The 20550-nt window shown below is 47.5% G+C and overlaps 1 protein-coding gene across 1 annotated transcript in view; it reads right to left on the bottom strand.

The window, feature by feature from the left end:
• Positions 1 to 20550, bottom strand: part of LOC138491245 (disintegrin and metalloproteinase domain-containing protein 9-like) — a 2911326-nt gene that overhangs the window by 2029197 nt on the left and 861579 nt on the right. The window contains exon 7 of the mRNA XM_069617655.1: positions 8251 to 8313. Coding sequence (XP_069473756.1) covers positions 8251 to 8313 — 63 coding nt within the window. The remainder of the gene's footprint in view (positions 1 to 8250; positions 8314 to 20550) is intronic.

Consider the following 20550-nt stretch of genomic DNA (forward strand, 5'->3'; position numbering starts at 1 on the left):
TTATTACAATCAGGGGTCCATAAGAACTCTTTGGGTCCCTTATAAGTAGTGAGGGCAATCAGAGGGGCAGCTATATTGCTATAGGCTCCCCCTTTGCTCCTGTGTTTCCCAGCAAGGCCCAGTAAAGTCCTCACTTGGGTTCGTGTTGTGGGGGTTGCCCAGATCTGTACATGAAGTATTTCACTGAAAATAGGTGGCATCTTGTACCCACATACACCAACTTCATGCAAGAGGAAGGACAATGGATCCTGTTCAGTTTGACACTTGGCTGTCTTCCTGAACAACTTGGCCTGATGAAGGTCCTGACACCCAGTCTCTTGAGTCATCCCTAGTTCATTCCAAGTGGGGGTTGAATCTACAATGTCATCCAGACATGTATTGCTGAGATCCATTTCCCATTCAGAACAGAGGCTGAACTCATTTGACAGGTGTCAGTTGCAGCCACCAATCCAGAAGTCCACACACTGAGGTAAGGCTCTGAAAAGGCCGAAACTGCTGTCTCCTCCTCAGCATAGACTGCAAGGGATATGTTGCCATACCCTGCAGAGAGATCATAACAGCAGCTGTACCTTTCAGTACAGAGCAGATCCACTAAGGTGTCACCCCTTAGTGAAGAGTTGCATTTGCCTTGGGAACAGAACCCAGAGCTCTAGTGTCCATACCGAATCCAAAACTGGCTTTACCTGTATACCCCTCCAGTTCCTCAGAACTTGACTCTGGATAGCTAGAGTGCTCAAACACTCTTTGTTCCAACACAGGGTGGATCTCACAACAACGGTCAGAATTTTCTATTGGTTCTCAGTCACCACAATACCCAAACCTGGTGGGTTCACATACTCTGAGAATACAATCTGGTTTACACCATCCTGTTATCCAGGGTGTCACTGAAAGATAGTGAGCTAAAGACTCTGGGTAAGTCTCTCGTAACCAGGACTAATGTCTGGCAGAGGGACTCTCAGGACCGCCCTTTTTAATTTGCATATTTAAGTAACTTTGGGTCTCACCCTAAATTACTAGGGGAATCCAGACGTGGGCCCCTTGCTCACTATTCTTAGAGAGGCACAGATCCACCGTACTGATGAGGTCCAACCAGACCAAAACACGTGTCTGGGGTTTCTGTTGGTACTCTTGTTCAGAGGAGAATTGCCTAGCATTTCGGTGCTGGACTGCCCCAGGGCAGGACAAAGACTGATATGTTTGGGATATTTCTTCTCTGTGAAAGATAGTGAGCTAAAGACTCTGGGTAAGTCTCTCGTAACCAGGACTAATGTCTGGCAGAGGGACTCCCAGGACCGCCCTTGTTAATTTGCATATTTAAGTAACTTTGGGTCTCACCCTAAGTGACTAGGGGAATCCAGACGTGGACCCCTTGCTCACTATTCTTAGAGAGGCACAGATCCACCCTACTGATGAGGTCCAACCAGACCGAAACACGTTTCTGGGGTTTCTGTTGGTACTCTTGTTCAGAGGAGAATTGCCTAGCATTTCGGTGCTGGACTGCCCCAGGGCAGGACAAAGACTGATATGTTTGGGATATTTCTTCTCTGTGAAAGATAGTGAGCTAAAGACTCTGGGTAAGTCTCTCGTAACCAGGACTAATGTCTGGCAGAGGGACTCCCAGGACTGCCCTTGTTAATATACAGGGTGTCACTGACAACAAGGGGAGAGATTGCTTCAGCAAACTCTCCAGCTAACCTTGCTGATGTGGGGTCAGGTGAGGAGACACAATGTCACCCTCACTGATGCCAGGAGAATGGTTGCTTTGGAACAGGCAGGGAGACAAACAGATTTCTCTGCCTCCCACTCCATAGCCATAAGCAGGGCTCCAATGTTACCTCTCAAGATAAAATCCTTCATATTATTCACAGGAAACTGCATGGCAACCTGTCCAGGTCCAACAAAGCATTGATAATAGTTTATCTTGCCAAGCTGTGAAACATGGTAAGGCCCAGACCACTGACAGGTGGTTAGGGATTTACAGAACAAGTTTGACATGAGAAGGTCCCACCTCCTTCTCTGGGGCACACTGAGAGCTGCAATCAAACTCATGAAAGTTCTGACAGATCTCTCCCTCAGACCAAAATGTGGATGACAGCTCAGTGACACATGACAGGTCACTTCACCATCCCTCCGCTGGGTCTGACCACTAAGGAGTACAGCAGAGGAGCTACCTCTGTAGCTGTCATTCAGTAGGGTGTCAATGACTGACTTGGCAGTCATTCCCTGTTGGTTAGCACAAGGGCATATGGGATTGGGATCAGCAATCACCATTTGCAACTTATTGCCTGAGGTTGCCGGAGTCGAAGGGCTAATAAAATTAGGCCTTGTCTCTGGTAGCAAAGAGTTCACTCCTAAAGGTGAACGCTGGAGTAATTGAATTCATGTCTCACTCCTGTCAACCTGGTGACAAAGTGTGAGACTCCTACAATGGTTTTCTTCTGGGACCCCCATCATGGCTAGCAAGAATGTATGTTAGACCGCACAGGTGATATCCTGACACTAGGATGCATTACCAGGGGAATGTCACACACCAACTGTAGGAGGACGGGCCTCACAACCTGAGAAGCCTCCAACCTCTCAAGGTTTTCTCTGGTGGGCTTACTTTTCAGTAACCCACCTTCATGTTGAACTCTTTGGTTCACTGGAGGCGAATCCTCCCATTGGAAGCAGGCCTTTCTCCATAGGCCTAACCATGATGGTTTCCTTTTCTGTTAGCCCATACTTCTTTCTCTCCTGGGACTCTCCTCTACCTGTATACTAGGAGGTGTCACAGGTTTCCTTTTTTCTCACCTGTTTTTGCTGCCTTGCGGGATCCTTCGCCAGGGTTTTCTTTCGTGCTGTTCGGGTTTTGTATAAGCCCGCTCTGCCGTCGTCGGATTCCAGGATTCGTTCAGCTTCTTCGTCCGGGACCACGGAACTCCAGGAAGACCAGGAAGGAAGGCTGCACACGAGAGCGGTCTGTGCGGAACGCGGATGGAATACAGGTACAAGGGGGAGGAAGGAGAAGGAATGGGTTTGGGAATTCGAGTAGCAACTCAGTTCCAGGAGCACGAACTGCGACGCACGTCTAGCCTCAGCTAACGATAGCATTGAGACGCGCGGAGCCGCGGGGGCGTGGTTCCTTTATGGAACGTGCTGCATGGACGTAAAGGTCGATAGACCGCGTTCTGTGAGTTCGGCCATGTTGGGTGTACTACAGCGAGTAACCCCCGACGTGCCAAGGACGAGGAGGACCAAAAGGGGCGTGATCGATGGATCATGACAGCATGCCCCCTTCTAAAACTCGTTCCACCAGGTTTGCCTGGATGTATTAGTTGGAACCTTCTGAGTAATCTGGGGGAGTTCAGGTTTGAGACGGTTTCCCAGGTACGTTCACTGGGTGGATAGCCCTTCCATTCCACCAGGTATTGAAGTTGTCCTCGCCTATATCTGGAGTCATATATTCGAGAAACTTCATATTCTAACTGTTCATTGACAATCACAGGACTGGGTCTAAGGTTAGTCCGGGTGGTTTGGATGTAGGCTTCAATGGAGATTTGTGAAAAACTGGATGGATTTTCTTCCAGGAGTCTGGTAGTTTAAGTCGAAAGGCCACAGGGTTAATGACTTCTTTTATAGGAAAAGGGCCATAATATCGAGGAGCCAACTTATTCGGTCTGAGATGTCGGGGCAGTAGCTTCGAAGATAACCATACTTTATCCCCAATGGTGTAAGAAGGCCCTGGTCTTCCCCTCGAATCTGCATAGTGCTTAGTTTGGATCTGTGCCCTTTCTAGATGTTCCTTGGCTTCTCTCTGTATATTGATGAGTGTTTCGATCCAGGAGTCGACTGTTGGAACTGGAGTAGGATGCGGAAGGACTGAAGGTAATACCGCAGGGTGGAATCCATGGCTGCAAAAAAAAGGGCTGGTTTTAACAGCCGAATGGTCCGAATTGTTGTAGGCGAATTCTGCCACTGGTATTAGAAGCGACCGATCCTCCTGGACCTTAGTAGAGAAACAACGAAGGTATTATTCAAGGGTTTGATTTACTCGTTCTGTGACTCCATTGGTTTGGGGATGATATCCTGAGGAGAGGGCTAGTTGGATTCCTAGTATCCTGCAGAGGTGTTTCCAAAATTGAGAGATATACTGTGGTCCTCTGTCCGATATGATCTTGGAAGAAAGTCCATGCAGTCGGAAGATGTGTTACAGGAAGATTCCAGCAAGTTCTGACGAGGATGGTAACTTATACAGAGGTGTAAAATGAGCCATATGAGTGAACAAGTCAATAGTGACCATGATAGTGGTGTACCCTCTAGATGGCGGCAATTCTACAATAAAGTCTGTAGCGATGACTTCCCAAGGTCTCGTTGGTGGAGTAGGCTGTAATAAGAGTCCTGCTGGTTTCTGGTTGTCATGTATGTTTTGATTACAGACGAACAAGATTGAACGTACAGTTGAACATCAGCCTTCATTCTGGGCCACCAGAATTCTCTTTGTATTAGACGGAGGGTATTGGAAATGCCACAATGACCGGAGTGAAGGGTATCATGGCAGAGGTTTATAATCTTTTGTTTTAGTTTCTGTGTGGGAATGACCAGGTTGTTATTTTTAAACAAGTATCCGTCCTTGGTTCTCAGATCCCATTGATTTCTTTTTGAAAGACCCTTCCAGAGTCCCGAAGTCTGAGTTTGTATGCGAATGTCTTCCAGGAGATTGTTTGCATGAGCTATAAATATTGTGTGAGGAAACATCTTGGGATATGCCTGATCTCCCGGAGGTTCGTAGTCTGGACGTCGAGAGATGGCGTCAGCTATTAGATTTTGTGTTCCGGGAACGTGGAAAATCTGGAACTGATATTGGGCAAAGAAGAAGGCCCACCGAGCTTGACGGCTATTCCTACATTCCAAGGTCTGCAGTACTTGTAGGTTTCGATGGTCCGTGCGGACCTGGACAGGATGTTGTACTCCGAGGAGAAGATGACGCCACTCGGTGAAGGCTTGACGGGTGGCTAGCAGTTCCTTTTCCAAGACTGAGTAATGGGTTTCACTGGGAGTTAATGTCCGTGAAAGCGATGGGGTGCTCCATCCTGTCCCCGAATACCTGTTTGAGAACAGCTCCAATAGCGTAGCTGGAGGCATCTGTCTCCACTATGAATGGTTGGTTGACATCAGGCTGAGCCAGGATGGGGGCTTGTGAAAACTCAGTCTTCAACTGTTGGAAGGCTTCCTCTTGAGCTGTGGTCCAAAGGAAGGGAATGTCTTTCTTTAACAGGGCAATGATTGGTTGGACTATCTCAGAAAAGGAAGGTATGAATTTCCTGTAGAAATTAGCCAAGCCCAGGAAAGACTGGATTTGTTTCACAGAGGTGGGACGTGGCCAAAATAATATAGCCTGAACCTTGGATTGATCCATTCCGATGCCTTCTGGACTAAGGACAAATCCTAGGTAGTGTATAGTAGAAGCATGGAAGATGCATTTCTCAGGCTTTGCCAGGAGTTTGTTTTCGCGTAGTTGTTGTAACACTGCCTTTACATGTTCTTCGTGCATGGAAATGTCCTTCGAAAATATTAGGATGTCGTCCAAATAGTCAATCACAAAAAGAAACAGCATGTCTGAGAACACCCTATCCATGAAGCGTTGGAATACCGCCGGGGCATTAGCAAGTCCAAAGGGCATGACCAAGTATTCATAATGACCGAAGGGTGTTCTAAAGGCTGTTTTCCACTCGTCTCCTGCCCTAATACGAATCAGATGGTAGGCACCCCTGAGATCCAACTTGGTGAAAACAACTGCGCCCCTTACTGCCTCCAGAATGTCCGAGATCAAGGGTAACGGATAGCGATCCTTAAGGGTGCATTGATTTAGACCTCGATAATCCAGACACGGTCTGAGTTCCTTGGTATCTTTCTTGGGAACAAAAAACAGTGAGGCCCCTGCTGGGGATTTAGAGGGTCGTATGGTGCCATTTGCAAGATTAGTATCCAGGTATTCTCGAAGGGCTTTCTTTTCAGGTTCGGACAAGATGAACATCCTTCCAAAGGGAATCACAGCGGAAGGGTCCGTTTCTATAGCACAGTCTTCTGGTCTATGGGGAGGTAGCGCCTGGACAATGGCAGAAGAGAAAACATCAGAATATTCCTGGTATATCTGCGGGATCCGGATAATGTTTGAGACTGAGATTGTACCTTGGTGATTCGTAGAAGGTCCTTCTGATGGTGTCGGAGCGAGGTCTGACATTATGCAGTGTGACATACAAAATTCTGAGTCCAGGAACAAGGAACCCGCTGTCCAATTGATGTACGGATTGTGTTTTTGAAGCCAGGGCATTCCCAATACCATTGGGTAATGGGCCGACTTGATGATGTCAAATTTTATCCTTTCTCAATGGTGGTTTATGGCAAGTTCGACGTCCTTGGTCTGAAGGGTTATGGGCCGTGAAGAAAGGGGCCTTCCATCAATTTCTTCTACAGGTTGCATAATAGTCCGGGATTCGTAAGGAATATGGTGTTTAAGAACCCATTTGTGGTCTATGAACATCCCCATAGCTCCACAGTCCACCAGTGCCAGGATGGGATACGTTTCCTTCTTGGATGGCGATAAAAAGGCCTGTAAGATCACCAAGAATTTTGTCCAGGAGAGTTCAAGGATGGAATTGATGTGGAGCAGACATCTCTCTCCCGAACCTGTGCTCCATCTAGGATCGGGAGCAGGCGTTTCCCGAACGCTGTGGAGGGGCTATTGGGCACTCTCTTACTAAATGTTTGTCTGATGCACAATACATACACAACCCGGTATGGATCCTACGCATTCTTTCTTGGGAGGATATGGGTCCACGGAATGCCCCGAGCTGCATAGGTTCAGGCTCGTTACTCGAAGTGGAAATACCTTCAGGACTCGAGGTTATTCCAATGGGGCTCTTCTCGAGTGGTAGCTTGCTTTTCTCTGCCTTTCTCTCCTGAATGCGAAAGACAATCTGCAGAGCAAGATCCATCAGGGCCTGATAAGAACTTGGCCGCGCCACTCTGGCTAGTTCATCCTTGATGTCTTCGTTTAGCCCCCTTCGAAATAGGGTAAAACAAGCTTCAGAGGACCAATCTACTTCTTTAGCCAACTGTTTGAAGCATGTGACGTACATGAGCATATCCTGGGAACCTTGTTGAAAGTCGAGTAGACGTTCCTGGGCACTGTAGACCTGCTCTGGGCGGTCAAACATGGTCTTAAGGGCCTGTATGAAGCCATTGTAGTCATCCAGGAGAGAATCCCCCGAGTTAACCAGTGGGGTGGCCCAGGTCAAGGCATTGCCGGAAAGATGCGAAATAATAAAGCCCACCTTAGCCCTGGGTGTAGAAAAATAATAAGGCTTGAAAGTAAAGTGGACCAAACATGAGTCAAGGAATCCACGAAGGCTCTTTGTGGAACCATCATATTTATCAACAATGCCGCCCAGGATTACACTCTTTCCTAGCAGATTCACGGGACAATATCAATTGCTTTAAGGCAGCGTTCTCTGCCTTTAAATTTTGCACTTCAGTCGTCAGCTCTTGCATGCCACGCATAAGGTCCTGGATTTGGGGTTGGGCTCGTCGCTGCCTAGCAACTCTAGACCAAGTGATGTGTGGGTCCCGGTACGGGCGTTCCATTTGTCTAGAGATTGAGAGCGGAAAACGGCAGTGGGTGGTGGGGGAACCTTCATGAGGATATTCGGGTGGGTTTTGGTGCTTCTTTGATAACACTTTGGATGGACTGGGTGGCGGGCGTACTAATGTGTTACGATTAAATAATGGATATGTTTCTTCTCTATTTGTAGAAGATTGGTAACGTGGTTGCTGGTGGGCTTATTGGGGTTAGAAACCCGCTACTATGGTGGGATAGGCTTTGATGCAATGGCTGTACACCATCATCCTCCGATGATGGTTTTTGGTCATATTACTGGACTGGCCCTGGCCGCAAATGTAAGACTTGTTTTTTTGTGCACCTTCCTTATAAATGCAATGTGCCTTCTGGGTCTGGTTGTAATGTGAACCTATTTACAAATAAAGTTTTTTTTAACAAAAATGGATTCCACATACTATTCCAAATGACCATTTTGATCGTATTAGCCTTGAAATATGATTTTTTTGGAAAAGGGAGTGTCCAAACTTGCTTTTTCATTTGTAATTTATGGTGAGGTATGAGCTCAACAATCAACCTTTGCTCTTACATCGTTTAACCCAGTCTACTTTCTAATGTATTTTCTTCTAAAATATTATGAATAGGAATTTGCTTACCAACTCTTTTGTAACAAATACAGCGAGTTTCATATAGTATGGTGTTTGAACAGCCACATTTACCTGAAAATGCAAAGAAACAAGGCTAAGAAATCAGAAATTCTAGTTATTGAACTAAGAAAAAAATGAAAACATGTTTGGCTTTATTTGGTGTAACTTTAGAAACATGGCAAATACTGTGTTATTCCACCAATGATAGTTAATTAAAAAAATTAAGTCTTACTCACCGGAGTGACTAACATACTCCTAGTCCATAGTTCCCTTTCCTCCATCCAGTATGGGTGTCCCTTGTGAGGGACAGGAACGGAACATCTTTTCCACCAGAAAAATACTTTTCCCCATTAAATTTACTTAACCCCGCCCACCGGCGACACACCTCAGTCCCCTTTTAACACGTCGGCTGTATTAGAATCTAACAACCTCACTGGTCTGATTATAGGGGGATGGATGGTGGGACATATGGAGTACGGTAGTCACTCCAGTGAGTAACACTTAATTACTCCTACGTCTCGTCCCATTTCCTCCATCCTGTATGGGCGATTACAACTGACACAATGTCCTGGGGAGGAGAGCCTGACCTTCTAGGCAAATAGATTATGAAGCACCGCTTTGCCGAAGGATGTATCAGCCTGGGCAATGGTATCGAAACAGTAGGGCTTGCAAAAAGCTGAAGAATTGGCCCACGTTGTCGCCCTGTTGATCACCTGCCAGGGAACATGGTGCTGGAAAGTGACTGCTGCCACCTTAGCTCTTACAGCATTTCATGCATGCCCTGCAGTGGGTCCTTGCGCTGCACCTTATATGCCTCGTGGATCGCCACCGTCATCCATCGTGGTATTGATGCCTTGGAGGCCTGCTGCCCAGGCCTAGAGCCTCCAAATGTCACAAACAGAGCGTTTGTCTTGTGGATGCTTTTCATCCTGTCTAGATAGAATTGCAAGGCCCTCCTGACATCCAGGCAGTGGAGCATCTTTTCCGCATCTTCCTTGGGGTCCGGGAAGAATGTGGGGAGTACAATCTCCTCGTTGATATTGAAGGATGATACCACTTTCGGGAGAAACTTGGGCTGCATGCGGAGCACGACCATGTCGTTGTGAAATCTAGTGTATGGCTCTGAGGCGACAAGCGACCTGGATCTCGGTAACTCTACGGGCAAATGTAAGCCCAACCAGAAGGGCCGTCTGACCAATTTAAGGTCTGCCATGGGTTCAAATGGTTTGTGTGCTATAGCGCTTAGTATTACTGAAGGCAAGCCACTGAAGGCTCACTCCAGAGAAAATACAAACCGCTAGGGAAGAAAGGCCCAAGTGGTTCTTGTAAGGATAACAAGTTTTAATCTCATGCGTTAATGAGAGCAACAGCAAAGAACTCTGCTGCCAAGAACGTTCTGCCGAAAAGAGATACAAGCAGAAACATTTAAGGCAAAAACATTGTCAGAATGACGCAATACATGTAGTATATACCTGTGCGGCTGTTTGGATGGACCCTATACAGGTGCTGTCTTTATCCATGTGAGAAGGCAGTTTATTGGTCCCAGCCCAGTCCCTACAACTTCCCACGTGGGCACTGCAGGGATCATCTTCTTCTCACGTCAAAGGTCAGAAAACAAATTAACTACTATACAGCTTATTTATCACTCATACTATACACTTGGCAGGCTTCAAAACAGACACACATGTGGTTCCAGGGCACTCTAACCTTCATCAGCACATTTCACTCACTCCCTCTGCGCCATACGACTCCCAGGTCTTCCCCTCGTTTGAACTATAATTTATCCCTCCAAGCACCTCGCAATGCAAATCACACGATTGTTGATACATACTGTTCATCCTCTTTGAACATTTCAGGACTTGTTACTTTGGGGTTGATGGTCAAAGGGTACCTGGTGTCATAGAATTCGGCGATCTTAGGGTTTAGTCAGTTATATGGGCTATAACTCATGGTCACTCGGGAATGGGCCAAAGTGAGATAACAGGCCCACCAGGGCCGGCCTCTAATCGCGGCCTTGTACGGCACATTCCTTTTGGGTGAAAAACACATCTTCGCAACACTTTCAAGAATACTAGACAAACAATGTGGCGGTGTATACTGTCCTCATGGGAGCTCAGGCATGACTGGAGATGTCTATTGCCTCATGGATTTGGGCCAAGTGCATTCAATACCGCCTTTACCATGCTTATTGAGCGAGTCTTCTTTTCTACCTAAGAAATTTTATATCTACGCAAAATAGCGATGCTGCCCACGCCTTGGGCTGCACCATATGAATATGCAATAATTGATGATGTTAGCATGGGGCGGGAAAGCGCTCCTTTCACTCCCCCCGTCCCGCCTGGTTCATCACAGTGCCTCAAATGCATCGCGCCTTACTTCAAAGCACCTGGGGGGGCGGGTGGCTGTCCCCTTCCCAACATTCCCACCTTTCCTTACTTTTACAGTAACAAATTCTGAAATTGCTCTGCGTTCCCACTCCCCAGTTTCTACATCCACATATAGCTTAGTCCTTTTTACTGGCATCCATGCCCTACACACTGATTGCAAACTCTCCCCCCTACGCGTGTACTATTCAGGTGAACAAGTCATGTAAATACATCCCCCGCCCCCGCCAGGTACACCCAAACCTCTGTCTAGTTTTCTGGATCAGGGGGTTGGGAAGTGACAGTGTGATATAACAACTTCATCTCCATACGTGATGGGACACATTTCATACTTCCGGCCACCCTGTGGAACAATGGCTTGTACTTCAATGCTTATTGTTTCGAGGTGCTTTTGAACCCCCAATTGATACCATCATTCTTGCGCAATCGGGTGCCACAGTGGCACATCATCGAAGAACCAGCTGACACGTGGAGAATATGACCAGGATGAACACAATGATTGGCATTCCATCTTCACGATTGTTCCTAGCCATGATGTGGCCCAATGGAAAGTCATGCTTAGCCAATCATTGTCCTGAATTGTTCTGAATTCCTCCTTCCTTCTTCATGTGAACACCTAAGCCATGGACAGCTGCAATGATGTGGGATAATGTTGCATTTTGAGGTACTCCATTGCTGTCAACATATCAAGCACATATCTGTTTTGCAGTGTCATATCTCTTAGTGCACGTAACTCAACCTTGATCACGTTGAACCCATTATCTGTGTCATTTGCGAGCTGGACCAGTTCCCACTGCACAATCTGTAACCATTTGGCATTGTCTGCCACATGTACCCTTGGCAAGAGCAGGGAAACAAACAATGATTCTGCTGAGCTGAACAACCGATATTATTCTGGTATTTCAGCAAGCAAAGTGGAAGAGTCTTTATATATGTAATTCGATCTTTTCATCCTCTGCAGTTGTTGCAACTGTCCTTTTCCTAGTCGGATGTTGGGCTTTTGCATGGGCAGCAAGCTCTTATCTTCAGATTGCATTGTGGGGAATCTCGTTTGCCCCTCTGCAGGCAGTACTCCCCCTTCAGGTGCTTTTTTGGGATTACCAATAGCGCTTAATGTAATGTGGCCAGCGAACAACACCCCCTTCATGAGGCGGTGAGGTGCAGGTACGCTTGATGACCACAGATCCAGTAGTAGTCCATCAACGCTGCTGTTCCTTTCTTCATGTCTGCGATCAAGAGAGGCTTATTACAATGTTTGTTTATGCCAACAGAGACTGTACGCTTGCTGCAGAAACAAAGCTTGTATTCTTCTTCCTTGTGCACCTGCACCAGCTTTTCGATCGTTGCAATCCACGTCAGCTTTGTGATATGCTCTGTCCAGATTTGTGCACAGAAGTTGACAACTCGTGCTATTCTTTCCTTGCTGTATGTTACCAGTCCATTTGCCAAGCAAGGTAGTGTGCTGTCCTGCCAGTTATGATTGGCATATTTCCGCACCTTCACCATCAGATAAGGTAACTTCACACACTTTATGTTCCTTTCGTCGTCGGGACACTTTTAACAAAATCTGGGCCCACCATTTGCAATTCCACACTGTGTGCCTGGAACGTTCCTGTTAGGCAGAATCCTATGCAGTTCCCTTAGGGAGCACTACAGAAGATTAAGACTACAGTCATATTCAATAAATTTCCTTTGGTATCAGTCCGCACCACAAAGATTTAGTTGGTAGCTGTGGCTAAGCAGTCGGACTTATCTCAAGAGGGAGATGAGCAGTATTCAGGGTTTACACAATAGGGCTACAACACTATGGAACAAGGAAACACTGACCAAATCTTTGTATCAAAAAGAATATATATATTTTACACACTTGTATGGGAGGATAGGTCAAAGAGACCCCCCTCCCCTGCAGTCCCCTCGTTGTGATGTCTATGGCTCCTCATGGGACCCCCTGCCACCAGGGCCCAGGTGGTGGGTGGACCACTGGCCGACACATGGACCAAACATACTGTATTAGTTTAGACCCAGGGAACCATTTTGAAAACCAGAACGCCATTTTAAGACATGACTCCATGTGCGATGCAGCACGGCCCCCACCTTGAGAGAATCCTCGCCTACCCTGTTGCCTCCGCTCCCTGGCAGATCCGCTGAAAGCCCGTTCCCACGAACAGTCGGACATGAGCTAGTGTTAGAGCAAACACTGTATCTTTCACCTTCCGCAGTGCATCATTATCCTCAGTGTGACCCGGGCAGCGGGACTGGCTTGGAAAATAACTGTAAACCGTCCTCGATGAAACAAAAGCCTCAATCCCACACCAAGAAACTGTTCATACATATATACATATATATATATTGCATTACAATGATATCCCTTCTGCACGACCCCCGTGTCAAAAATCTACAAACACTGTACAAATAGAATAATGTGTTATTGTGTGACAACATGGTCACGATACTCAAACCCCCTCAGTTATGTGAACGTAAAGAGAATGATATCAAGTCCTTATGCCATGACTACCCTGATGCTGCTATAGTGCAAAGGAACACAAGCGCGACAGTATTGTGAGCTCATGTAAATTGTTTAATGAGATACATAGAATGCCATCAAATGTAAATGTACGAGTTTAACGTGTATTACTGCTGTCAACCGTATTGGTCTGTTGCTCCTGCGTGCTCCACCAACCCTAATGCTACCTCACGTATCGTGTTTACAATGTGATGCTAGAGCTGCTAATCTTGCAAATACTTACCCTGTAGTGACTAATAGAACTTTTGATATAGTTAACGTGTTCTGAAATGACTATGTACTGATGCAAAGATTATAGACGTGTAACCCTTCAGCCATTTTACATTTTACATTATACATTATACATTATTACATTATACGAATCCCTTCGTTTTCAATACAATTCAATACAATTTGCAGCTTGCGAGAAGACTATCATCGCGGGCATATCCAAGGCCACCTCCCCTCCCTTCCCGTTGAAGCCTACCAGAGAAAGCAAAGGCCCGAGCTACACCACCTCACCTCCCCCTTTTCGGCTGGAGCCGCTTCAAGCATTCATGATCCTCCCGCAGCTCACATGGCCACGAACAGCCACCTGAATTATTCACAGCCCAGCAGCAAAATCCGGCCATAACCAGAGACCAGAGGTGCCCCCTCATAGGTCCCACAACCCACCAGTTCACCCCAGAATAATGACGCTTGTAAAAGTAGACACCTAATATTGCACCAACATTGTGTAAAAGCATCCGTCATTACTTCTAACGAGACCCAAAGCTCGGACAGCTTACCCCGTGCCCTGAGACCCGACCCCGTGGCCTATGATACCTAGTCAAAAGGATAACAGCAACCCTGTATTGATGTATCGCCAAAGTACTCCACCTAATGCGCATTCCTCCTGTGTTGTATTAACCTGTAGAATAACCTATTGTAGGATTTACAGGGCAACTGACATTGCAGCATTGAATGAATGGGGTGTGCATGGCCCTTAGGGCAGAAAGCCAAGAAAGACGTCCATCAATGTCACTGACCACACCTGACCGGACAGCACCTACCGGATGAGCCCAGCTGACCTGCCCACCCCACGTTGGCACCCGGCGGTGTCCACCAACCACGAAGCGACGCATCACAGCTGCACATATAGTTAGTCGACGCCACCCAATCCCCATGTACATGTGCCCCCTATAGTGTGTAAGTGCCTATGACACTTTTTGTAAATATAAACGTCTGTCTTTGTGATTGTCAGACAGAGCGCTCTCAGAGTTTGCAGAGTTCTTTGCATACCCTATTTGACTTAGATAAAACTTCCCTTGAGCTCACCCGCACTTGGTCCTAGCCTTATTCCCATTCGTGGGAGAATCCATTATTGCCTCTCATTGCGGGGAGGGTCGTGCTATCTGGGGACGCTTGCCTTCACACTCTTAAATTCACACACAAATCACTATCATTAAAGTAAGTTAAAACAGTCAAGAAAAGTGTACACACTCCCTATTTAAATTGTAGACAAGTTTGAGCAAGTGAGAAAACTGAGAAGAACGGCACAGTGTAAACCAAGCAGAAATGGCGATCTAACTATTTCTTCAAAGGGAGGTATAGGACAAGTCATACATCGTTACACTCCTAAACACATCAGCAACACTATAGTATGGGAGAATGGCCTCGTGCCTGACGAAATGCCCATCGCCGGAGACAAGGGCAGAGTTCCTACGGTTTAGATTTAACTTGTTGGGCACGCGGGAGGTGCTGGCCAGATGCAAAGTCATTACTCCAGCGCAGAACTACTGTAGATATTGTTTAGAAACATTGCAAAATGAAACCCTTCAGCATCTATTAATTTATTGTTTGGCTCTAAGGGTGGTCCGTAAGAGGTGCTTTCATAACATTCTCACATTTCACACTTATACCTCAAGTGAGTGAGGATGGCAAACAATATTCTCGTCTCCAAGAGAACGTGTCCAAATTGCAGTGGTCCAATTCCTCAGATTGATTCTTCCGAAGGTCGAAGGCACTGGGGGTTAGGCAGAAATACCAATACTGTAGGTTCACAAGTCATAGTGTCCTCAGTGAAGTAGGATGTTGGATCTTGGTATGACAACTCTTTGGAATTTCATGACATAAGGGGAATGGTTAGATTTTAACACTCTTCCTGATGAAAGGAGTGTAAATAGATCTAATTTCTCATTAGTAATATGGTTTTAGTGTGTGTTTGCTTTCCTTTATGCAATTTGGATATATTGGTTGTAATAATTATTGTTGGATGTGTCAATGATGTATTAGGAAAACTTTTGTGATGTACGAAAATTCTTAGTTGACTGTTCAAAAGGTGATAAAATATTTGAAAAGTTGTTATGCAACTAAATCAAAAAAAAATGTAAAAAAAAACAGCAACACTTTCCAATTAGATTGTGAACAAGTTAGGCAAGGCAATACTTTAGTATAAGCAATACCTTGATGAAAACTGAGTAAAATGGCACTTCAGCAATATAAAAGGGGGAGGAAAGGTGTTTATAAGAGTTTAGGTGGACCAACACATTTCTTAGTGACAAGTAATCTAGAGAAGGAAGTTGTAACAGATTTAGCCAGAGTCAAGAGACCTGTGCCAGAGTCAGTTGTACAAGGCAAGTGCCCAAGATCAAACTGTTCTAGTAGCTGCAGTCAAGTCTTTGTTTAACAAGTTGAAAAGGTGGTTGCAGATATAAATAGATAATGTTAGACGAAAGGGGCGGGCAACCAAGGAGGTAAGTAAAGGATTTAAAACACCTTTAGCAGTACCCAACGAAACGGGAGGCCTGGCGAAACAATGTACCTTGAAAGTGGAAGAGGCTCCTGTGTTGGCGGTAGTTCCTGGCAGTTCCGGGAGATCCAGCAGAAGAAGAGAGACTCTCGTTGTGGAGGAAGGTTCAAGTTACTGCACTGCCCAGGGATGTAGCCAGCCGCTGTGATGCCAAAACTAAAATAAAAGGTACGCTCCTTTAAATCGTGGTTGTGGTGGACGGGTGCCTGACTATCCGGTCTCCTAGTGCTGGGTACTGGTGATTCAACCAAGGCAGGTCCTGGAAGGCGATTGGTGAACTGGTTGGCCCCATCAGCTCAAGGGAAGAAGACTCTTGCAGGTGAAGATCTTCTCGAGTCGTTGGAGAAAAGTGGTGAGGATCTGCAGCAGGGCTTCACCGGTGGTTCAGTCGTTGCAGATGTCTTCAGCTTCTCTCCTCTTCGGGTTTCTTAGTTCCAGTGGCGACGTCTTGTCCTCCAGTCCTCAGAGCCCTGCTTTTATGCAGAAAACTCCCCATTCATACAGCCTAGCTGTCACTCACACAGTGGGGTGGCTATCCTGGTGGGATAACCCCCCAGCCTATCAGGGCAGAGTGAGACTTGGGTTGCCTAGGTAACCCTGTCCAGGGTGCCTATTCCCCCTCCCACACATCCTGTCTACCCCAGACTCAGTGGCACTGAAAGGAGGGCTTCTGTGCAGAAGGCCGCCAAAAGGACGAACAAAGGATCCCCGACCTGGGTTAGGATTTCAGAGAAAGACACGAGAAAGAAATATTATCAAAGATCTGGCAATAAAAACCTACCGGAGTAAAGTTAATATTAAAATAAACCGGCGCTATGTTAGAGGCTGTGAGTAAAAGTGGTACCCTCGAACAATGGGTAAAAATCGCATAGGAAAATATTTGCGGTCGAGTATTTACGGTAATAACCACTGCCACCAGCCATAAACTTTGGAGAGAGGGACTGGACGGTACCCTCTCGAAAATGAACATCAGGGAAAACTATAAACCCTTTCCAGCACTTTCATAGTAAGATGGGTTGTACTGGTTTTGTTCATAATTATTGACTAGTAAAGTCAATGGGGACTTTACATGCCCTGGGAGACAGTAGTCAGTCCCAGGGTATGGAGTCTATGTTTGGCGGTCACTATGACACCCCTGTGTTACCGCACTCTGTGTGCTGTGTAACATACATGCAAAAAGATGATACCTATGAGGGTGAGAAAAACCCCATAGACCATAAGCACACAAGATAGCCTAAAACACACATAAGTAATATGTGGGAAAGAGTGGGAAAAAAAGTCTCACTCTTAGCAGGAGAAAAAAATAAACCCTTCAAATCCAGCAAAGCTGCTGGGGAACTCTACAGGTAAGGGAAATTAGCCCTAGAAGAGACTTCTCCCTAACAGTTCCTTTTATTCTGCATAGAGCAAGATGAACCAGGCATTGCGCCTCTATAATGGGAGCCACTGACGCGTGCAGAAATTATAAGTTACTCACCGCAGTGACTAACATACTCTTACTGCATGGGCGTCCCTTCCAAGACGGAACCTTTTTCACCAGAAAAAACCTTCTTCCCCTTTAAATTTTGAGAAGCGCGGGGGGGCGGCCCAGGGAGCATCCGCTGCCCTGACTCCGCCCTCCGGCGCCACACCTCAGTCCCCATTGATGTGTCGACAATAGATTTAACGTTGCCCAATGACACCAGTATTATTAGGGGGGAGGTTGGTGGAACGTATAGAGGAAAGGACTAAGAGTATTTTAGTCACTACGGTGAGTAACTTATAATTACTCTTACGTCCAGACCCCTTTCCTCCCAACTGCATCAGCGATTACAACTGAATGTAGCCCCAAGGTGGAGCGGAGACCCATCTTAAGCAAATAGGTACCTGAGAATCGCCTGTCCGAACGCCGCATCAGATCTAGAGTCGGCATCCAAACAGTAATGCTTGCAGAAACCCGAAGGAGTGGCCCAAGTGGCCGCCCTGCTTATGACTTGCCATGGGACATGGCGCTGGAATGTGATGGCCGTTGCCTTGGTCGACTCCGTGGGCGTGCATTTTGGCCGGAAGCAGTCTGTGCTGGCCCTCATACGCCACTTTGATGGTAGAGACCATCCAGCGTGATATGGAAGCCTTGGAGGCCTGGTAGCCTGGTCTTGTGCCTCTGAAAGTGACAAACAGGGCGTCTGATTTGCGGAAGCCCTTCTTCCTGTCCAAGTAAAATTTCAGGGCACGCCTGACATCCTGGCAGTGCAGCACTCTAAGTGCTTCGTCCTGTGGATTGGCAAAAAAAGGTAGGAATTACCATTTCCTCGTTCAAGTGGAAAGCAGACGGCACCTTGGGCAGAAATGCCAGGTGTGTCCGCAGGACTACTTTGTCCTTGTGAAAGGTAGTATACGGTTCCGAGGCGACCAGCGCCTGGATTTCGCTGACTCTGCGAGCCGAGGTGAGGCCAACTAGTAAGGCCGTTTTGATGGTGACCAGCCTGAGGTCCGCGGACGCCATTGGCTCGAACGGTTTGTGTGCCAGGGCGCCCAAGACTACCAAGACTATGTTGATGTCAAACACCGGGTGCGGCCTCTTGACGGGCGGGTAGAGCCTCGCGAGCCCCGTCAAATGGAGAAGGAGAGAATGTTGTCCAAAGTACATGACAGGGGATCGATTCCTTTGGAGTCTGCCCAATGGCAGAATCTGGTCCATTTGCTTTTATACTGGGCCCTGGTAGCCTTGCTCCTAGCGCCCTGTATGATTTCCAGATTAGCCTGTGAGAGGCTAAGGTGCCGCAGCGTTACCTGCTCAGGAACCACACTGTGAGGGCTAGTTTCTGTGGCGCGGAGTGGATGACCCTGCCTCCCTGCTGTGCCAGAAGATGTGCTGGGCCCGTCGGGAGGTGAATCGGGGACATCTCTGAGAAGCTGAGCAGCTCTGAAAATCATGGCCTGGCCGGCCACCATGGAGATATTAGAATGATGTTGAGTTGGCGAGACTCCTTGATCTTGCAAATGACTCTGTGAATCAACGGCGTGGGCAGGAAGGCGTAAGCCCTCATGCTTTTCCACTGAAGCCGAAATGTGTCGCCCAGGGAGCCAGAGCCCTGTCCCTGACAGGAGGCGAACTGAGGGCACTTCTTGTTGTGGCAAGTGGCAAAGAGATCCACCTGGGGATGGCCCCACCTGTTGAAGATCCCCTGAATAACGAAGTCATTTAGCTACCACTTGTAATTGTCCGCTCCCAGCCTACAGAGCCTGTCCGCCTCCCGTTTGGATTCCATTGGGAGGTGGACTGGCGTGAGGTAGATGTCATTTTCCAGGGCCCACTCCCACATGCTGATTGCCAGTCTGCATAGAGGAGGGGATCTGTTGCCTCCCTGCGTGTTGACATAGTACATGATGGTCGAGTTGTCTGTCTGGATGAGGACACCTTGTCCCTGAGAAGTGGTAGGAATAACCTGAACGCTAGCCATATGGCGTTCAGCTCTAGCCAATTGATGTGGTATTCCTGCTCCTGTCAAGTCCAGGTGCTGTGGACCGAGAGATGGTCATGGGTGGCTCCCTAGCCCTCCAGCGAGGAGTCTGTGGTAACAGTGGCCTGCCGGGTAGGCGGCCTGAAGGGCTTGCCTATCCGTAAGTTGCAGTCCCTGGACCACCATGTTAGGTCCGGGTGGAGATATGGAGAAACGCGAATCATCTCGGATTGAAAGACCCGCTTTTGGTTCCATGAGGCCGCGGAGTGCAGCTGAATCCTCCTCATCCTCAATCTCATGTGCAGGACTTCCCAGGAGATGTTGGTACCACCATGCCAAGGTCACCTCTCTGCTGAGGAAGTGGGTGGTTGCCCTCTTGATGGCCGAGATCTTGTCCTCCGACGGAAATACCTTCTCAAAGCATGTGTCCCAGATGAGGCCCAAGAATGTCAGAGTCTGCGTGGGCTGCAGCTGTGACTTCTTGAGATTGAGCGAGAAGCCCAGATCATGCAATGTGTTCATAAGGGCATGGGAAGAGTGGTGAACCGCTTCCGGAGATGTAGCCCTGACGAGCCAGTCATCGAGGTATGGGTAGATGTGGAGGCCCTGCGCTCTGAGGAGGGCTGCCACCGTATTCACGAGCCTGGTAAAGACCCTGGGGGCCGAGTTGAGGCCAAAAGGAAGGACCTTGTATTGTAAATGGTAGCCCATGATCCTGAACCGTAGAAAAGAATGATAGGGCTGCCAAATCGGGACATGTAGTTACGTGTCCTTCAGATCCAGGGAGCACATCCAGTCTCCCGTGCACAATGTCTGCGCTATAAAAGCCAGCGTAACCATCTTGAATTTTTGCAGGGGTAAGGAGAGGTTGAGGGTGCAAAGGTCCAGCACAACTCTCAGCCCCGTCTGGCTCTTCTTCTGAATGGCAAAAATCCTGGAGTAAAAGCCCAAGCCTCGCTGGGAGGCTGGGACTTCCTCCACTGCCTGGCTCTCTACGAGCGATCATATCTCTGCCAAAAGAGTTGCTGTCCAAACCTGTGGGAGTGGAGGGAAGGAGGGAGGAGAGGCTGGGATAGGGAGGCGGTACCCCATGGATAGTACGGAGAGGATCCAGGGGTCCGCAAAATTCTGGCAACAGAAATGTGCGTGGAGAGCAAGCCTGCCCCCCACTGGAGAAACATGGACCCG

Source organism: Ambystoma mexicanum, chromosome 10 (genome assembly GCF_040938575.1).
Source record: "Ambystoma mexicanum isolate Mex_15411 chromosome 10, UKY_AmexF1_1, whole genome shotgun sequence".
In the NCBI taxonomy this organism is placed as follows: domain Eukaryota; kingdom Metazoa; phylum Chordata; class Amphibia; order Caudata; family Ambystomatidae; genus Ambystoma; species Ambystoma mexicanum.